This window comes from Lepidochelys kempii, chromosome 13 (assembly GCF_965140285.1).
Source record: "Lepidochelys kempii isolate rLepKem1 chromosome 13, rLepKem1.hap1, whole genome shotgun sequence".
NCBI classification, from domain to species: Eukaryota; Metazoa; Chordata; order Testudines; family Cheloniidae; genus Lepidochelys; species Lepidochelys kempii.
This window is the reverse complement of record NC_136392.1, coordinates 9,009,194-9,029,701: the sequence shown is the minus strand read 5'-3', so window position 1 is coordinate 9,029,701 and position 20,508 is coordinate 9,009,194. Positions and strand designations below refer to the sequence as shown.

Genomic DNA, 20,508 nt, shown 5'->3' with positions numbered 1-20,508 from the left:
AGAAAACCTCTCTACTTAAATCCTTGTTGCAAAAACATGTAGTGATTTTTGGACAGAAAATTGTTTTGGTTTTTTTTCAGAATTGTTTGTACATAGAGCATGCCAGGAGATCTGATTTCTGCTATCCCCTTACTTTACAAGTAACTTCTATATGATCCAAAAAGACTCTGTTTTTTTATATTTGTAATCTTTTTCATCATTTATAAAAATAATACATAAGATCTGTGATATTTTTCTCGGGATGGAAATATAAAGTTTGCTTGCAGTTTGTTGTAGCCATATTGGTCCCAAGTTATGAGAGAGACACAGTAGATGAAGTAATATCTTTTACTGGACCAACTTCTTTTGGCGGAAGGTACATGCTTTTGAGCTCCACGGGGCCCTTCTTCACTTCTGCAGAAGGTAACCAGAGTGTCTGAGGTAAACACAAGTTGGGACAGATTGTTAAGTTTAAGGAGTAATGCAGATTGTAGGTGGCCACTTGAAGTGAAGTGGGAAATTGAGGGTTAGATTGTTATTGAGGGTTTGAAGTAGGCAATTAAAAGTACCAGGCAGTGTGTTGTGTTACAAATTATTGTAATGATCCATAAAGCCATGTCCCTGTTGTGTCACTGAAACCCCTATGGGGTATCATCAAACAGATCCCATATTTGATGGGGGCCACATACTGAAAGAAATCTTTTCCATACCCCCTATTCTAGCCTTCACACAACACCTCAGTCTTGCCAAGCTCATCATCAGAAGCCAGCTCCCCATAGACCAGGACACACCAACTCAAAGTTGTACCAGACCCTGCCAGAACATCAGATGCAAAACCTACAGACATATCTCCACTGCTACGATGATCAATATCCCCCACAAGATACCTTTCAAGGTTCATGGGTCCTACACATGCCTATCACAACATGTGGAGTATGTTATCCCATGCACCAAATGCCCCATAACAACTGTGTGGATTAAACCAGGCAATCAATACTCTTTCAAATGAGCTCGCACAGAAAAATGATAATCAACAAAAACACTCTGTCACCCATGGATGAAAGCTTTTCACAAAGTGATCACTCCATATCTGATCTTTCAATACTCATGCTTAGAGGAAATCTGCTCAACACCTCAAAAGGTGAGCCTGTGAATTTAAATTCATAACTCTGCTAGACACCAAAACCCTGAACCATAGATTTCCTTCCCCAGACCTGAAGAAGAGCTCTGTGTAGCTTGAAAGCTTGTACCTTTCACCAACAGAATATAAAGTGAGTCATATTAAACCTAAGAAAGCATCCAGAATCAGTATAATAAGCAGTATGAAACATTTCACATTTTCAGAATGAAGCTGATGGGTAGTAATAGTTTATCCTATTACTGATGCAAATGGTCTCAGACGACCAAGCTATGCACCACCTAAATCCTACCCAAACCCTCAAAATAGGGTTTACAATGGGAATTCAATGATATAATAGGCCTTGCGCTGGCCCTCTGCACACCAGAGAAATTCAGATATAGCCAAATCACTTAGGCGTGTGCTTAACTTTAAGCATGTTAGTAGTCCCATTGAAGCCAGTGGAAATGGATCCAAACCTAATGCCTCAGGTTTTACAAACCACAGACTCCTGTATTTTGTCTGTCTGTAGATTTAATACAACTCAAAGTCCAACCATAGTGCTGGAGCATTTTTCATTTGTCAGAAACTTTCTTTTGTAGTTCAGACAAACGTGTTTCCTTATCAACTCTAGACCCAGTGGGCTAGATCCTCAGCTGGTGGAAATCAGTGTCTCCCGATTGTTTTTCAGCAGAGCTTTATACCAGCAGTTTGCTTCTCACCCTGCGTCCCTGACTGACAGCTACATCCAAGACAGGCCTTTTTTAATTCCCTAGGTCCCTCACTATCTGCCATTAGGACATGCTTCAAACATCATTTACTTTAGCTGCTGTATTGTGTTTTTGTATCCCCTTATTTTTGTATCCATTGCACTTTTGTTTTCTCTATTTGCTTTCCTAGCTTGAGAATAATCTCTCCGTGGGCAGGGTCGTCTGACTGCGCACTGTTGAGTTTGTTTTGCTTGTGCTACGGTTTTTTCATAGTCCAGCTTTGTATTGTATTTCATTGGCTTGTTCCCTGTTTTTATTTTTCCTTCCTTTAATATTCTGTGTTTGGGCTTTGTTTGTGTGTTTGTTTTATACTATGGGAAGATGTTTCACAAGAGGCACCTTATTAAATAAATAAACTGTCCTATCAGTCCGGTGTTATCAAGAGAGGGTCTTTTGGTATCTCAAATGAATGGCAGGTTCTGAGATCTATATTACAAAAAGAAAAGCAAGATAATGAAGTAACAACATTTTTGAAAATGAGACTTTCTGGTCCCTTATCTAGTATTCTGTCAGATGGTTTTTCTCAAGAAATGTTCTTCAAAGCAACTTTTGCTTTAATAAATAAATAAGCAAACTAAGAATTAAAGGTAATGGGAGTTTTTCAGGTTTAGGCCCAATGTGAATTACTACCATCTAGATTTTCAGCCTAGCATGGAGCCTAGTGTGACCTTATCCAAGGTCTGCAGTTCATTCTTGGAGTTCAGAGTAAAGTTTGTATTAACAGTGTCATGAGTTTCTGAATTGCTTTTGACACAGAAACCAAACTGCCTTTGTAGTGCCCTAGCTGGAGGCAAGACAGAAAGACAAGAGCAGTGAGCGGCTCTGACAGTCCCAGGTTGTTCCAATGGATAAACCTGTAAGTGGTAGCCTCTAAGCCCAACAGCTATTGAAAGGGTCAGGTTGCAAACAAGGTAAAATAGAAAACTGCAACTTAAAAAAAGAAAGAGACAGAGAACCCACGGATGAGGAATGTTTTATCGCCCTGTTCTTTCATGGAAAGTAAGGAACATTTTTCTTCTGCTATGTTACGGAGGCACTGAAGCCTTTATAATAATGTGCAACAGCTATGCCATCAAATAAAAAATGCTTTAAATTGCTTGCTTCACATCTCGCTGCAGTGATGAACATTGGAAGGGGTGTCACCATTTTATATGCAGACATTGTTGAACTGTTGTCTTTAATATAGACTGATTTTTCTAAGTTTTGTGAAATCTGATGATTTTTAAATCTCCCTCCCCCAAATCCTCCTCCTCTCCCCACTCCCTCCATTGCTTAAACCTCGTTAAAAAGATAATTCAGCACAGGGGCATAGCCACGGGTGAGTCTGGGTGGGCTGCGGCCCACTCACTTAGCATCCAGGCCCACCCAAATCTGAGAGGGGTGTCGTGCTGCCCCAGCAGCCTGGAGTATCACTCGGGCACCTGAAATCCAGGATGGAGCTCTGCACTCGCCCTTCAGAAAGCTACGCTCTGGCAGCTTTCCCCCGCCATTTTCTCAGCCGCCCCATGCCTGTGCCCAGCTCGGCAGGTGAAGCCCTGTGTCTGGAGGCACCAGGGCTAGGAAGAGAGCATGGCGTTAGGGGAGAAGGTGAACTAACACAGTCTGTCATTGCCCATCCACCCGAAAGTCGGGGCCCACCCAAATTTCCACTCCGAGCTATGCCACTGAGTCAGCACATGAGCACTGGGTTGTATATAAACACTAATATCGGTCATGTAAATTCTCTCTCTTGAGAGAGAGAGAGAGAGCACATTCATTAATAATGACACTGTGCTTCTATTCTACAGCACCTGAGGATCTCAAAGCGTTTTACAAACATTAATGGACTACGCCTGGGAGGACGGCACTATTATCCCTTAGAGACTAACCAATTTATTTGAGCATGAGCTTTCGTGAGCTACAGCTCACTTCATCAGATGTAGCTCACGAAAGCTCATGCTCAAATAAATTGGTTAGTCTCTAAGGTGCCACAAGTACTCCTTTTCTTTTTGCGAATACAGACTAACACGGCTGTTCCTCTGAAAACTATTATCCCTGTAGATGGGAAACCTTAGGGTTAACCACAGTTTCCTGGCACACAGTCCTGTGCCTTGACCAATTCCTCCCCGGTATTTTATTATACAAAAACAGGAGGCCTCATCCCAGGCAGTGTGAATTAACATGGCCCCACTTCTGCCTGCAACATGGGTTTCAACTACAGTGAGCCAGTGAAAGCTGGTATGTGATGTCAGGTGTTGTTACACCAGTCAAAGAGTTAACACCTGTCACTGAAAGCCCACAGAGTGAGGGTAGGGCTGAAATTTGGGCCTCCATTTTACACCAGCAAGGAAGAAATGGACAGGGAAGTTCCATTATTGCAACAATATCTGAACAATGAAAAGGAAACCAAATCGACCAAAACCAAATCCTCACTAGAAACTCTTTCAGTTTTCTTAGGTTGAAATAACTACACAGAACATCAGCGGATGGAAACAAAACAGGGTTTCAGCTCATTTGCACCAGAAAAACATCATACCTACATGCACTTTAACATGCCAGCTGCTCTAGCAATGGCCGTCTCCCCATTCAGTTCTCTTTATTGGCTTCCCTCACCTTCCTTGTCCTGGCCATCTAAGCCTTTGCACATACTAGTTCCTGTGTAACACTCTGCCTCTATCTCCTTTCACTCACCTCAGTCTCCACTTTACTTCCCCCAAGTTACTCAGTTAGTTGCCTTGTGTCTTGGTTTTCTTCCATGTAGCTTCATATGCCTTGAGCCCACTGATTACAGTTCAGCATGCCTCCACCTTTTCCTTCTTGTCATCCCTCCTCAAAAGCACCTTTCCCAAATTACATACAAATTCCAGTATCTTTCCCACCGCAGTACAGACGTGTGAACCAAAGAATGGCAGCGTGACGCGCTTAGCGATTGTGACTTAATGCTTAGCTTCGCCTTTCAGTCACACTAATTTTGATTGGATCACTTCCTCATTTTTTTCACATCATTTAGACTGCCCATGCTTCAGGCCAGGGAACTGGTTTTCATACATATCTCTAGCCTGCTTTGCATACTGTTATTACTGTGTTGATCAATAATAACAGTACATCATGCAGTCCCAAATGGAGAGTTATCACTGGATGCAACTCTAAAGGTTAGGAGTTTTGTCTTGGTTCAACTGAGTATTCAGAAGTGTAGATGATTCCTGTGGCGTTTTGTACACATACAAGGTGAGGGCCAATTTCTGTGCTAGTCAATATAGATTCTTATACCAACCTCATCACCACAGAGTATGCGTGCCTTCCAGTAGTTCGTTAAGCGATTAACATCTGATATGCACAGTTTGTTCTTTAAAGGTGGTTTTTCAAATTAACCAATCTGTTTGGTAAACACCCAAAAAGTTTAGGTTTGGTTTAACTGGAGTTTGCGGCGAACACTGAATTGGTTCTTTTTTATTTATTAATGTTAATTTACTCCTCCCTGATCACCCATGGCTGTTGTGAGTATTAATAAAGGAAACAGATCAGCGCTTGGTGGCAATTCAGTTCTAAATGATTCCCAGTAAGGATGGGACTGAAAGCACATTGCTAATGAAAAATAGCACAGGTAAAACAATAACCAATAAGTGATTTGTTGCATTACACTTTCTGTCCTTGTTAAAAGCCCCCTTACCAGGAATGTTAGCTTTTCTCTAATTGCTTTTTCATATGTAGCATGCTTTTCCCACTGACCTTGCTGAGTTGGCTAAGTACAAATTTGTCATTTGTCTGGCAAAATTTTTGCATCCTATATCTTTTTTTTCCCTAGTGCTTTAATACTGCCCTTCTCTTGATTAAGAAGAAATAGGCATCTTAGGTTGACATTAATTCTACCATCAAAAGTGTAAATAAAAAAGCTCCTTTTTCTAGGCTGCTTTATATAAATGTCACTATACATTTTTAAATACGCTCTGGGTTCCCATGCTCCAGTCTTTTGAAATGAAAACCAAGTCAAACATTCTTATGCTGCAGTTCAATGATAATGGGTCACTTACAGAGACTGAACTGGAGAAAACAGATATACACAGAACAAAAAGAAAAGGAGGACTTGTGGCACCTTAGAGACTAACCAATTTATTTGAGCATGAGCTTTCGTGAGCTACAGCTCACTTCATCGGATGCATACCGTGGAAACTGCAGCAGACTTTACTCAGCAGACTCAGTTTCCACGGTATGCATCCGATGAAGTGAGCTGTAGCTCACGAAAGCTCATGCTCAAATAAATTGGTTAGTCTCTAAGGTGCCACAAGTACTCCTTTTCTTTTTGCGAATACAGACTAACACGGCTGTTACTCTGATACACAGAACAGTTGTGTGTGGAAAACCCTCTGCTACTCACGTAGATTGTGAAATGCTTTTGCTTTATTGTAGGGAAAACGTTGGATTAAGAATAACACATTTTAACTTCTTTCCTCATGTCACTATCAGTTCAGTAGGGGTCCAATTCTGAAATCCTTACTTAGTTTGGCCTGAATAGAGGATAAGTGAGAACTTAGTAAGAATGCCAAGGTTTGACTAGAGGAGGAAAATGATTCACCCATGAGCCACACATAGAGGTGACCCTCTCTGACTGTATCTTCCCCTTTGCATGTGGGTCTGAGGACTGCATATACAGAGCGGGTAGGAAGATGAAGGTCTGGGCCACAGCTGGGGGACATGCATCATCTCTTTTCCAACTGCATGAAGACTGCATTAAAAGTTAATGCAGCCTGCATCTGTACAACTCTTCCCCTCTCCTCCATTTTGTGAAAACCCAATCTAAAGGGGAAGTCCCAGGAGCGGTGACAAGCAGGGAAAGCTGCATTGTCCAGGAACCAAAGGGCCAGCAAAGACACTAGAACTAGCTCAGAAGGGCTCCACTGAATCCCCAAGATCTGTGCAGATTTCATGGGATCTCTAAGGCTGAAATCCTTTGCTGTTTCTACATGGCAAGTCCTATTCTCCAATGGACAATTCCATGAGGGAAAGTCGTCATTTCTCTTTCAGCTTATCCCATGGTTGTCCATGAGAGAGGTCAGTTCCCCCTTCCAGGTTATCAAAACTGAAGTGATTATAAAAATATTATTTACTCTTTCATGTTTATGCTATGTGTTTCCTTTTTATTTTTTATTTTTCATTTGTGTTGGACAATGAAAACAGAGTAGTTGTTTGCAGTTTTATTTATAGTCATTTCATTTTCTGCTTCTCATGAAATAGCATGTGGTGGCAACATTTAGTTTTCAAACCCTGCAGAAGAATGATTGACTCCCAAAAACTGATTGTGATGAGTTTTATTTCTGTTCAAGTGTGTAATGAAAATATTTCTTCTAATCCTAGGTTTTATACAACCAGTTTATCAGAGCGAGTTGGAAGAGGTTCCCTGTAGAAAATGTCAACAAACATTAAAAATGTTTCATTTTCAGCAAAACTTTCAGTGGAAACATTTCACCTTTCTGTCAAAAACTGAAAAAATGTCAGTTTTCAGTCACCAAAAACTGCTAAAAACTGAAGAAAATATTCTGTTTTCAGCCAAAAAAGGCACTTTCTGACAAAGTGAAAATGTTAAAAAGCAGACACTTGCAAAACATTTTTGCTTAGTCAACTACCAAATTTTTCATCAAAAAAAATTTTTGAAGGTAAATTTTGCCCAACCCTGTTACTGACATTTTGAGTCCAAATAACTCTTGGTATTCCTTTAAGCTACAGATGTGTGGGGTGGAATAGCTCAAGACATATTAAATGGTATTTTTTTGTCTCTTTTTTTGTCTCTTCCAGAAAGTTCAGCAGTACACAGTCATCGTTCAGGCTACAGATATGGAAGGAAATCTTAACTATGGTCTCTCAAACACAGCAACTGCAATCATTACAGTGACAGATGTGAATGACAACCCACCAGAATTCACTGCCAGCACTGTGAGTATCAATACATCAGCACAATGATGCATGCATACACAATGTGTTAGTAACTCATGGACATTTGATGTCACTCGTCTCTGTTTGCTGTCTTGGCAGACAGAAAAAAACTTGATAAATAACTGTGTAACAAAGACATTCAGAGGGGAAGAGAGAGAGAGAGGGAGAGAGAGAGATTCCTGAACTAGCAACACTGTTTGGCTACCAGTTTCACTGAGATACTGAAGAAACTAAAAGAATGTGGCAAAGATAGTGTCTACTTTCATTAAGGAGGATGCAGTGGGGTCACAGCAAGTGGGTGTAGACATATCAGAGTCATTACTTATGAGCTAAACACTGAACTATATTTTGTAGGTTGGATTAAAGTTCAAAAGAAGAAATAAATAGTCTGAATGGTAGCAGTTAGTCACCCATACGTATTTCACTGATAACTTTAACAGATGTCTTTGTTGTGCAGGCAGTAAATGCATTAAACCACAGTGCATCTGTTTTTAATTAGCTCAAAATCTTTCATATACTAGTGCAATATGTGTTTATTCTGCTCCAAGACCGTTGGTCTGACTTCTTCGACTGGGAAAAATAAAGAGATTGCAATGGACAGGGTAATGTAAGGAACGGGGGGGGGTTGGAGGGGAGGGAGATAAAAAGGTAATAAAAGAATTTAATTGATCTCTTTACCAAAAATAAATGCAGGAATTAATGATATATCAGGAACTCTGAGAAGTGCAGTATTCTGAATGTGTTTAATGATGTCATGCTGAAATAATAATGAGAGATAATAAATTTATTCGCTTTGAGATATTTACATTTCTAATAAGGTCAGCTATTAAGAAAAGCAAAGTTTCAGTCGTAAAGGGAACATACTTCTCAAAATGCAACCAAAGCTCAAAGTAGCATCTTTGAGCATCCTACTTGAATATCACTGTAGCTATGGGAATACAGAGTCCAGAGAGATGGAACTGTGCCTTTTCTTCAGCACCACTTAAAGCCAAAAGTGTACTGCGTATCATGTCACTGAGTGCTCTTGTAGGTATATGGAGTGGGTTCATACTACTTGTGTATGATACTGAATGATAGTATTCTAAAGGTTTCAGAGTAGCAGCCGTGTTAGTCTGTATTCGCAAAAAGAAAAGGAGGACTTGTGGCACCTTAGAGACTAACCAATTTATTTGAGCATAAGCTTTCGTGAGCTACAGCTCACTTCATCAGATGCATAAAGTGGAAAATGCAGTGAGGATGTTTTATACATACAGACCATGAAAAAATGGGTGTTTATCACTTCAAAAGGTTTTCTCTCCCCCAACCCCCCTCTCCTGCTGGTAATAGCTTATCTAAAGTGATCAATCTCCTTACAGTGTGTATGATAATCAAGGTGGGCCACTTCCAGCAGAAATCCAGGGTTTAACAAGAACGTCTGAGGAACAGTGGGGGGGGGGGTATTCTAAAGGGTACTATCAATATTTGTTAGCATAAAGCCAAACTCTGGCCTGTTACATCCATGAAACTCTGCTGAACTCACTGGGCTTCTACAGATGTAACTGAAAGTTCAATTTGGCTCATGATTCCAGACCTGCAAGATGCTGAGTGTCTCAGAGAAGGTGCTGAGTTCCTTCATCTTTCACTGATGTTAGGGAAGAGAGCGTACCATAGGCACCCAGCGAAACTCAGCATTTGCCATGGAAGTAACTCAGCTTTCAGTATCTGAGGTTGTTAGCCCAGAGCATACAGAGTATGGCTCACCATAGGGTATGTGTGATGATGTCTGTCATAGTAATACATTTAATGGGGTATTTTCCATTTAGTATATTAAAGAATATATTTCAGCATATGACATATGCAGTTCTAGTACAACCGTATAACGCAGAGATGGATCTTGGGTTATCTAGTCCTTTCCTTTGCCAGTGTAGGATTGCTTCCTCCTGTACAATTTGTAGAGTCTTATCCAGTCTGGTTTTCAATATCCCAAGCAATGAGTCTTTCTACCATAAAAATATATGTGCCCCAGCATGCTAATACTTTGGGGGAACCTTATGCTGCCATGTAAATACTTCTTCCACCTTAATTTGAGTGAAAAAGTGCTGACATCTAGTGGCCAAGTTGTTTAAGCACAGATGTGAATTTCTTAAAGATATCCCAGGAAAACTGGTACTTGTCTCCAAATAAAGTTAATAGAGGAAATTTAAAGTGACTGGTAACTCCTTGGCACTAACATTAATCATGTTATGAGTGGCCATCTGGCTCTGTTACCATTTTCTGGAGGAAACCGTGTATTTATATTGTGGGACTTGTGAGATAAAAGAGCATATGTTAAAAATCTTACCAGGACTTTATTTATCCAGAACTGAATTTGACAAAGGGGAGTTCACAGAAAATTGCATTCAGGTAAATTCTGAGTATTTCAAGTCTCAGCATGCATCAGATCCAGAAGGGATAAAAGCTACTAAGACAATTATCCATAGAATCAGGTTAAATGGATCAGAAAATTCCACTCTTCCCCTAAGCAGAAATGATTTGGTCCATTCCTGGTCTATCCCCGGATGATTTGTACCATCATTTCAATCATTGGAGACAGAGTTTTGCAAGAGCAAAAAAGAGCCCTTTATACAGCACCAAGTGGGACTGTGCATAATTCAACCCTGAGGATATTTTACAGTGATATTACCTGATGATTCTCTAGTAAACGTGATCTTTAATACTGTATCCTCCTGGGTATAGTAAAGATCCCATTTACCTGAGGATGCCACAGGTAAAATCATCAGTCTGATAATTCTCATTAAAACTGAAGTGAATTGCTTTGCTCCCCCCACCAACTCTGAAATGTATTCTTATGCCTCCCTGGTGCTTTAAACCAAAAAAAAGATTCCACTAAATCCACAGCTTCTTTAAGGGTAAAAAAGCGTTTACCATGCCTCTTAAAAGATATTTCTGCATTGAAATACAATCAAAAACAAAATAGGCTGAACAATTGAAATGGTGGTTTGCTCTTGGAAAGTTGCCAGATGAGAGGAAATCAAGGAGGATATTCAGCGCAGAAACATACAAAAGCACACCCTATAGTGTTCCTAAATTACCTGTCATTCAAATGGGGTGGTTTTAGACTTAATAGTTTCTGGCTGTAAATATAGCCTAGCAGGATGGTGCAACATGCTGGTGTTACAGCTCATGTGTTCAGCAGCAGGAATTAAAGTTACTACGTAAAATTTAACAACTGGAAAGGAGGAGAAAACCAACCACAGTGGTGGTCAAAAATCAGGCAGATTGTCTGCTTGTAAGACTGATTTAACAATAAATATATATCAGATGAAGTTTTAGGCCCAAGTGACAGATTTATGCGTGTCAGCATTATACACCAAGGAACAAAAAAGCTTATATTATGATAAAAAAAGGTTTTGGTTAAAGAGCACCCAAAAAAAGGTCACAGCTGCACGGTGATAAAAGCTTTGTGCTAGATGTGGAATGAAAGAGAAATAGTAAAGTCAGGCAAGAGCTGTTTAAAACTATAAAGCGAAAATGGTATGATAAAATCCAGAAACGGCTGGTTTCTAAGTTGATACTGGACCAAAGTATTGATTGTATCCCTTAATATAGCACCTGGAAGAGAAAGGAGAGAGGGCCTGTAGAATGATGAGAAAAAAGAACCTTGCCTTCTCTTGTAAAGGGTTCTGAAGCCATATGGGAGAGGGATTTGCCATCTACTGCCATCTATTTGCCATCTACTGCGCCTACCCTACCTGCTTCTCTTTTATCTTATCTCGCATTGTGGCAGCAGAAAGCAGCTGGCAGTAGGAGAGCATCCTGTTGGATGTTTCTGAGTTTGGAACAGCCAGATCTACACTGAAACAATATGACACCTCATGAAACTTTTGAGATCTTCTTAGATAGTTACCCAGTAATTCCTGGGGTCAGTTCTAAGTGTTTAGTGCACTGAAGCTGTGCAGTGCCATAAACTGCTGAAAACTCTTCTGACCAACCGATGGGTATTTGCAACCCATTCTTTTTTCGAAAATGTTTTTCGTGTGAATTCTAGTGCTTGTGAAAGGTTAACAGAATTAGCCCGAGGGATTAAAGTTTTCTGTCTGCAAAAGATGTAAGGGAACAGCACTGGCTGTGGTAACTTTCTCCATGTTCCTGAACAATGTGCATCGCCCAGTCCTGGATGGTTCTCCACTAGGGATCAGAGCATTTTTTTAATCTTCTTGCTCAGTCAGTCTTTGCCCCTTCTGCTTGTAGTGCCAACAAAGGTAGCAATTAGACCCAATTCTAGTAGAGGTTTTTCTGATATGGATAGCTGTCTATTGGGACCCATTGGTCAGATCCTCAGCTGGAATAAATTGTCTTAGCTTCACTGAAATCAACTGAACTAGACTGAAAAGGTCCAGTAGGGAGTTTTACCAGGACAATTGACACAAAGACAGTTGCAGTGAACTGAGATATTGCAATCAATGTACAGTATAAGCTCAGTTATCCAAACTTCTTGTTATCGAAAACAAGGTCATATTCCCTGAGATATTTTAATTATATGGAAAAATCCCTATATTATCCCAGACCTTTATTATCTGCACTTATCCAGTATCCTTCATGATCAGAAAAGTTACAGTTGTAGCGCATTTCCACAGAACCTTAACTATGCCTCTGGCCAGACTCTCATCTCAGACACGGGAGGCGCATCGAATCATGTCACACAAATTAGCATTGATTCTGGGAATGATACATTGATGAGTGCTGTGTTTCTGAACTGGGATTTGGGAGCACAATGTTGGCTAGTCCCAGACGATCCTTATGTATGTAAGTCACTGAAATGGTTGGATTTTCGAAGACAACATTATTTGCCCACTGAAAAACTGGATTTAATTACAATGCAAACTATAACTACATACGGGACAGGATGCCTTTCTACAGTTTTACCCATGATACAGTTAATAGCCACCCAAGGGTTTCCACTTTAAGTAAGTAAATGCTTAATCAGAGAGGAGGAGAAATAAAGGGAGTTCCATGCCCACACTTGACTCACATGAAGTCTATTTTTATCATATTCAATCAGGAACAATCAGGCACAAAGTGGAGATGCAGATGAATTTGCATGATCAGACTTCTGTGACTTAAACGTTAATTAAAAGTTATTTTAAATTTGCCTACTGTGCAGAACTTGTTTTTATAGTAGCCAATGGAAGGGAAATATTATTTAGCAAGGCTGAAGTGCTTGTGATTAGCAGAGCTGTGGATTCTTGGGAAAACTTGCCTTGCAATCAAGATGTCCTTTAGGAGGAAAATAATAGAGAAAGACAGAAACTGGGCTACTCAAGTTCTCTAAGCTCCTGAGTCTTAGGAGGTATTATTTAAAGCTACTTTAAAATTTTCCCTTTGGCACTGCTTTAAGAATCTGCTATTCCAGTGCTAAAGTCAAAGCAGAAAGGAGCATATTTGAAGGGGATGCCTCTGGAACCATTTTCCTTTCAGTGCTCTCTAATCACAGTCCTGATTACAATTTGGGGGGGCTGTACACACACCAGATCGGCCTGGCTCCTGCACAAGTGTGCAGAAAAGAAAAGGGAATGGACACAAAGAACTTCTCCCACTTTGCATGCCCAGCTTAGATACCATTCACAGTGGGAATCCTTATACTCAGGGAACACAAGGACTGTTATAAGGGCTTGTCTACACAAGCAAGTTATTCTGGAATAAGGTAGGATGTGAATTCAAAGCAGAAAGAGCTATTCTGGAATAACACCAACAAGCCCTCAGGTAAGTACGATGAACACTGCTGTGCTCTACAAAGGGGGCATGACAGAGAGGAGGGCATGACCCAGTCCCACTCTGCTTTGAGCAGAAGAGTTGGCTAGCTGTAGAAGGGAATGCATACACATTCATTACCAGTGCACTGAAATATCTCATTGGAAAAAAGTAGTCTCTAGCAGTTCTGCCAAATTGACTGGATGATTTTTCACATGGATATTTAATTAATAGCTTCAGATTGGAATCATATCAGGCTGCTAAGTAACATTATGTTAGTAACCTGTTTTTCATACTTGGCTGAAGCAATCGGATCAAGCAAATGTCAAGTATGACTGATGGCAAAAAGAGACATCTGAATCGAAAAGGCAGCTATGTGGTCTGTTAGGGCAGAGAACGGTGAATCAGCAAACCCACCTTTTGTTTTTGACTTTGCCACTGACTCACTGTGTGACCTTGGTCAAGTTGGTTATTGTGTGTGCCTGAGTTCCGCATTTGTAAAATAGGGATAATGACACTTACCTAACTCTGAAGTGATGGTTCAGGACACTGACCAGTGCGTCTCATCCTAAAGAGTAGTCTGCCCCAGACTGGGATGGTAGAAAACAGTTGTGTCCATACTTGGAAAAGATTTAGGGCCTAGATATTCAGAACAACTTGCCTAATTTGCCAATGCATATACAATGACTGCATGTGCAATGGTGGTGCAGCCCCTTTACGTGGCCATTTGCATATGCATTCACCATGATTGCATGTCAACTGTTCAGAAAATGTGAGACTAAATTTGGGGTTCGATTTAAAATAACAATAAATAATAATAATTTATATCACCAAAGTGGCACCAGCACAACTTGGAAACAGTTATCACAAGAGACAAAAATGAAGATAGAGGTGAACAGCACAGATCAAAGCTGACAAGGCAAAAGACCTCCTGTCATCATGAAGAAATCTACATTATTGCACTGATTGATAGATAAAAGCTAACCAGTGAGTTCTATAAGGTTCTGCAAATGAGATTTATTATTAAAAATCAATTGTGTTTTCATGGAAAACCCCAGCTGATTGTAGTCTTCTACTCATTTTTCACTCAAAATGAAGTTGGAACAAAGTACACTGTAAAGTATATGCAGTCACGGAGCTGTCATCTTATAACCTAAGTAAATCACTGTATCCAAGTGAACCCGTATGCCCAGGTGCTTAGGCTACTACCAGAACATATTCTTAATCTCCTGTGCATTTCAATTAAATATACAAACCATGAAGTCTAGAAACTGCAAATCAGGTTAGTTCTTCTGAATAATAATTCAGTGCTTTTAAATTGAACTGGTCTTTTTGCCCTTAATTATATTCCAGGTGCTCCTGAAAAACTTTGTCATAAATAATTAAGTAGAGCAAGGCTGTTGGTCCAGAAGTAACAGCAGCAAAAGGAGAGAGTGGACTTGCTGGTCAAACATGTGCTTTCTCTCTCCTCTTATATGACGTACAGCCTTCCCTGTGCAACTTTGGACTGATGCCGATCGGATATCTTTATTGTTGATTAAAATGAAGTTTTAAGAAGTTATTTAAATCCAGGTCTGCACCACAGCTTTCATATTGGCCCACTGGCTTTTTTTGGACACTTAGAGATGGACCCAAACCCAAACCCAAAACCCCAGGTCTGAGTCTGACCAGCAAAGCTTTGGAAATCTGAAGCGTATACTGATCTGACCTGCACAGATGTTCCCACCTTTTTACAGAATGAACAAAACTCCATAAATCAGTACAAACTTTGGAACTTGGGTCCACTTCCTCTGACACCCTTCGGAAAGCATTTAGTTTGTCCGAGCAATGCCTCACCCACCTCAGACTGTGGATGCTGAGCATAGGGTTCATGGGTAGGAACCCGGAGTAATGGGGGGGCCTGGGTTCCCCTACTGGCCATTGGAAAAATGGCACAGACTTGGAAATGGACCTGAAGAAGTGGTTTTTTACCCACAAAAGCTTATGCCCAAATAAATCTGTTAGTCTTTAAGGTGCCACCGGACTCCTTGTTGTTTTTGTGGATACAGAGTAACACGGCTACCCTCTGATACCAGACTGCAGATAGACAGTTTGTGCCGGGGGACTTTGAAATCCTGGAAAGGGAGGAATATAGTGACCTGACCAGAGGGCTGAGTCACAAAGAGGAATCAGCCCAAGTTCAGAGAGAGAGACCATGGGGATGAGCAACTGAAGAAGGGGGTGTCAGACTGGGGCACAGCTAATCCCCAGATGTAGCCACAAGGTGGGGCCACAGCTGTGAGTGCCTCCAAACTAATTAAAGGGATATAAGTTAATGATCCCATTATACACACATCCACAAACATCTGGTCTCCCTGATATATTTTCCTTACAAATAAAATCCTTTAATTTAAATCTAAATTTAGTGCCTTTTGGCTTGGTTATTTGTTTTTAGTATTTTTACTGCCTAATTATTCCTAGATTAGATATCCAAGGTATTAAAAACTGGCTGCCATTTTGCTCCAATAGCACTGATTCCTCACCACTCTAGTGAGCTTGGGTTACTAAGAGACAGGTCAAGGCTCTATTTAGCCTGATTCTGCCCTGTATCTAATTAGAATCAGATAGACTGTTCCCTGTAAATGGGTCAGTCACACAGCAAAACCATCAAATGTAATCTTGAGATTGCGTGTGGGGTGGGGGGGCAAGATAATTTTATTTCTTTTCATTTATACCTGCTCTGTGGTTAAAAGAAGAATTAAAATGAGGTCATTAAACTTTCCTTGGAGACAAACCCCAGACCTCAGTGGTAATATGATTAATCAAATGTAAAAGTGAAGCTACCCTCAATGAATATAACTCATTTTTATAAAATATCTAATTACTGTAACGTAATCTGCTGCAGAAAAGAAAAGGGGAAAGAAATTAATTGCAATAACAATTCAGGAAGATAAAGTTTTTCTGAATTAGGTCTACGCAAGAAGCTAAATTGAGTTGATTAAGTAATTTTGGTTTCAGGAACACCCTTGATGGAAGTTAATAATGAATTTTTCAGACCTTAGAGTTGTAAATTGCCAAAAACCAGTGCATTTAAAATATGGAAATGACAAATTCATTACAGATTTCAATTCCCTGTTGCACCTCTCTCCTCCCCCCCCCCCCCGCAAAAAAAAGGCAGTAAAAAATGCTTGACTGATCTCTCTTAAATTGGACCCATGTATTTCTTGGTTTAAAATCAAGAATAATGCAACCATCTCTTTCTACACTAGAAAGCACAGTTTTGGCCAATTAGAGTTACAATGCCAGACAGGAGGTAGAGCCCATGGCACTATTCATTCCCTGCTTCACAACACATAAGTGGTTGAAATCCAAAAATTACAACATAACCCCAGTGAATGGATACATCATAAATACATGCTCAGCCTTAGTTTACAACACTAAGACCTCTTCTGTCCTCTCTGTGCCTGTATGTAATTCCCATTAATGGGAATGAACTGCGTGCACATACCCTTAGTAACACCCAATAATCTTTCGGGGATGTTGGATATTCTAACATGATGTTTTTTGTTGGCTCATGCAGCATATTTAATATTATCAACCTGCTCACTAAAGCTGTATATTGAAGTGAGCGTACACATTCTATATCACCACATCCGCTCTCTCATTATCTTGTCATAGCCCATTTGTCATGAGCCATTTCATTTGCAACATCTGGCTGTGTTACATCTCCTACTGTGATAGCTCATTTAATAGTGTCTCATCACAATTTTCCTTCTCCATTTAATATATATATGGGGTCTGGAGTAAGACACCATAAAACCATACCCTTGTAATATGCATTATGTAAAAATGTGGATGAAATGTCCAGAGTGTAAAAAAGATGCCAGTGCCAAAGTGCAATGAGATGTAACATTACCATTTGTTGCCGATAAAATGTCCACAATTAAATTAAATGATCTCCACTCTACCTACATTGAGTGGTAAGTCCTGAGGCAAAACACCAGTGCTCTCCATCCAACTGATGTGTATCTACTAGACACCACTACCACAACCCGTGGTGTCTTCTTAGTTCTTTCTATCAAAAAATAGCTTTTGAGAAAGTTTCATTGAAGATAGAAAGCCAATATTTCCTGCTGGGTCTCAGAACTCCAAATCAGGGGGATTTTCAAAAATAGGTATTTAGACCCCTGTTCAGCAAAGCATTTATTCACATGCTTAACTTTAGGTATGTGCTTAAATCACATTAACTTCATTGGAATTTAAGCATGTTTTAAAGTACTTTGCTGAGTGGGATGGAGTTATATGCTTAAAGTTAAGCATGTGCTTTAATGTTTTGGGTGTAAATTGGCATAGCTCCTCTAAAGCATTAGAAAGAAGTCAGTTTACACCAGCTGAGGATTTGGGCCTGAATCTGGACATGCAAAATACGTAGCTACATTCTGCTGTACGTTCAATTATCCATTTTGCATATGTACACTTATATTTTGTGTTTGTGTAACTTAGACACCTGTTTTTAGAACCTTGACCCAAAGTGTTGGTGTGGCCTGGAAATTTGGGTGACAAATTAGGATTCTTAAAAATCTTAATTTCTTGAATGCCATATTATATTATTCTTCAGTAAATTTTGGATGACATTTTCAGCTGGTCTCTGATTTTGTGCATTCAGTGTTGTATGTGCAAATGATGACTGCACAACTGGACACATTTTGAGAACACAAATAGTTGGGCCCTTAAATGCTCAAGTTGCTTATGCAAAACCTTTGTTTGCACACCAAAGAGATGCACAGGTTTTCAACTGCATGTGTTAAGTTAGGCTCACCAAATCAAAAGACAGTTGTGAAACTTGCTCAATATATGCTACAACATTGATAGTTCATTAGACCATCAGTGCAAGGGTGAGTAAGCTATTGACCTAAATACAAATGCCTCTGAATGTTAGCAGGCTTTGTCAGAGTTAGAGAATGATTTTCAAATGGGGTCAACAACGCAGCACTTAATTCAATACTCCTTGTACTTCCAACTGTCATCGTTTTTTAAATCTGGCTTTGCAGTTTAGAGCAGAGCAGCTGAGATTTCAGATGTTTTCTTTCTAAACTGTCTCATTTGATCAGTTTCAGGAGGACAGTATCAGCCTAATTTTCCTATTCAAAAATGCCATGCAGCCCTCACCTGGACCATTTTTTTAATCTACCTTCAGCATCAATCCATAATTAGGAATTTTGAAAAAGACTGTATCTCTTGTGGTTTTTTGATGCATTGTTTTATATCCTTTATATTCCACCATGCCTGGCTCCTTTGTTTTGTAAACCAGGGCACCACACTAAAATGTGCTGTAGCATTATAGGGCTAGATTTGACACAACTGACAGAACAAATTCAGGGCAAATACCCATTTGTAATGGATTATTTTAGTAATTCTGATTTGAGTTTGAGAAATTTGGATGCATATAGTAAATCCATAGTCTTAAAGGGCTAAAAATGAATCTTTTCTTTCTGAAATATGCTAACTTCTTTGGCTGGGCTTTTTTTAAAAAAAAAATTCTTCAACATCCTGTTGACTTAGTATTAAAATCTAACTGACCTAAAAACAGTTGCTTCCAAGGGTTGCCATTATAAGAGGCTATATAGTCAGAATTCTGTTAAGCACATTTCAGTTATAAACTCTTCAGTGACATACTTAAATAAAATAACTTAGCAGAGGATTTAGTAGTGCTGTGACTTTTCTCTTATCAAATATTTCTTACTGTCCAGGATGCCTTAACATTCCCCAGTTGCAGTGGAAAGGGTCAGAACAGGTTAGGGTTAGGAAGGATTAAAAATAGAAAGACTTTTTTAAGTATGCTAGAACTTTTCAAACTGTTCGGCTTTTCGCAATAATAAAGTAATCTAACTGCAAAAGAAAAAGTACCATTCTCCTGGCACCAAGCATCAGATACATGTACGCATACATGCATCCCTGACACCGCAAACACAGCCTTCCTCTCTTCTCTTTCTTCCCTGTCTCTTCCCGTGTATCTGTGTGTGTCTCTCTCTCTCTTTCTCAGAAAAGACCCAGTCCTCCTCCTCCTTTTCTTTCTAGTCCTCTCTGTCTCTCTCATTCTCATTCCCCAAGGTCCATTCATTATTTGCCATTTATTTTATCTATTTAGTTATTCTTCACTATTCCACATTTCTCTAAGCAGCCAGGCCTTCATGTTTACTATTGTTTTTCCCACTCCATCATATTTGCCACTCCATCAAAACATTGACTTCATTTCCTTACGTTCACTTTATGTTTGCACTTTGCAGCTGGGCCTACATTTTTTTTCTGCTGCATGTTTTGTACTAAATTTTTTGTAGCAACAAGCAAATAGTGATAATCATCTTGGCACTGATTCAGGAAAAGGATGTGTTTAAGTCCCTTTAACATCAATGGGACCTAAGGACGTGCTTTACTTTTAGCTTGTGTTTAAGTGCCTTTCTTGAACAGTGATACTTTACTGAATTGGGGGCTCTATCTATAAACAGCAGATTTTATGGATTTTCTAGCCTAGTATTGCTGTACAGTTCCAATCATAAAAAAAAAATCCCGTATGTGAATTCTGAAACTAATCTGGAAACAGCAGAGTTTTCCATTGCAGTGCGGAATATGGTTGAGAAGAAATCACCATCCAGACTGATTGAGCCTTGCTACAGAGGAAACTTGTTATAAATCTCAATACTAGGATTATGGTGTAGATGAAAAATTCAGTTCTGGTACTCTTAAATGTCTTCTTTTCCCAAATAGCTGCCTTCAGATCCCAAAGGTACATGAATAGTTTTTATATGCCTTAAAATCTGAAAAAAAAAAAAATTAAAAACTCATTATGAGAAGTGGGCAGTTAATAAGAAAATCCTAAACTAGATTTATCAGCTTAAGGCCCTTCTTTATGAACCTTTATTAAGCTTGCATGAATTAAAACAGCTTGTTCTATACAAATTTCACCAAGAAGTACTGAGTCAGATCTATGGGGTGCATTTCAGTGGCTTGTGGTTTGCACTGTATCAC

At 39.6% G+C, this 20,508-nt stretch overlaps 1 protein-coding gene across 4 annotated transcripts in view; it reads left to right on the top strand.

The window, feature by feature from the left end:
• Positions 1–20,508, top strand: part of CDH4 (cadherin 4) — a 664,040-nt gene that overhangs the window by 583,460 nt on the left and 60,072 nt on the right. For all 4 annotated transcript variants that reach the window (XM_073309188.2, XM_073309187.2, XM_073309190.2 and 1 more), the window contains one exon: positions 7,636–7,773. In XM_073309188.2, the coding sequence (XP_073165289.1) occupies positions 7,636–7,773 (138 nt within the window). The remainder of the gene's footprint in view (positions 1–7,635; positions 7,774–20,508) is intronic.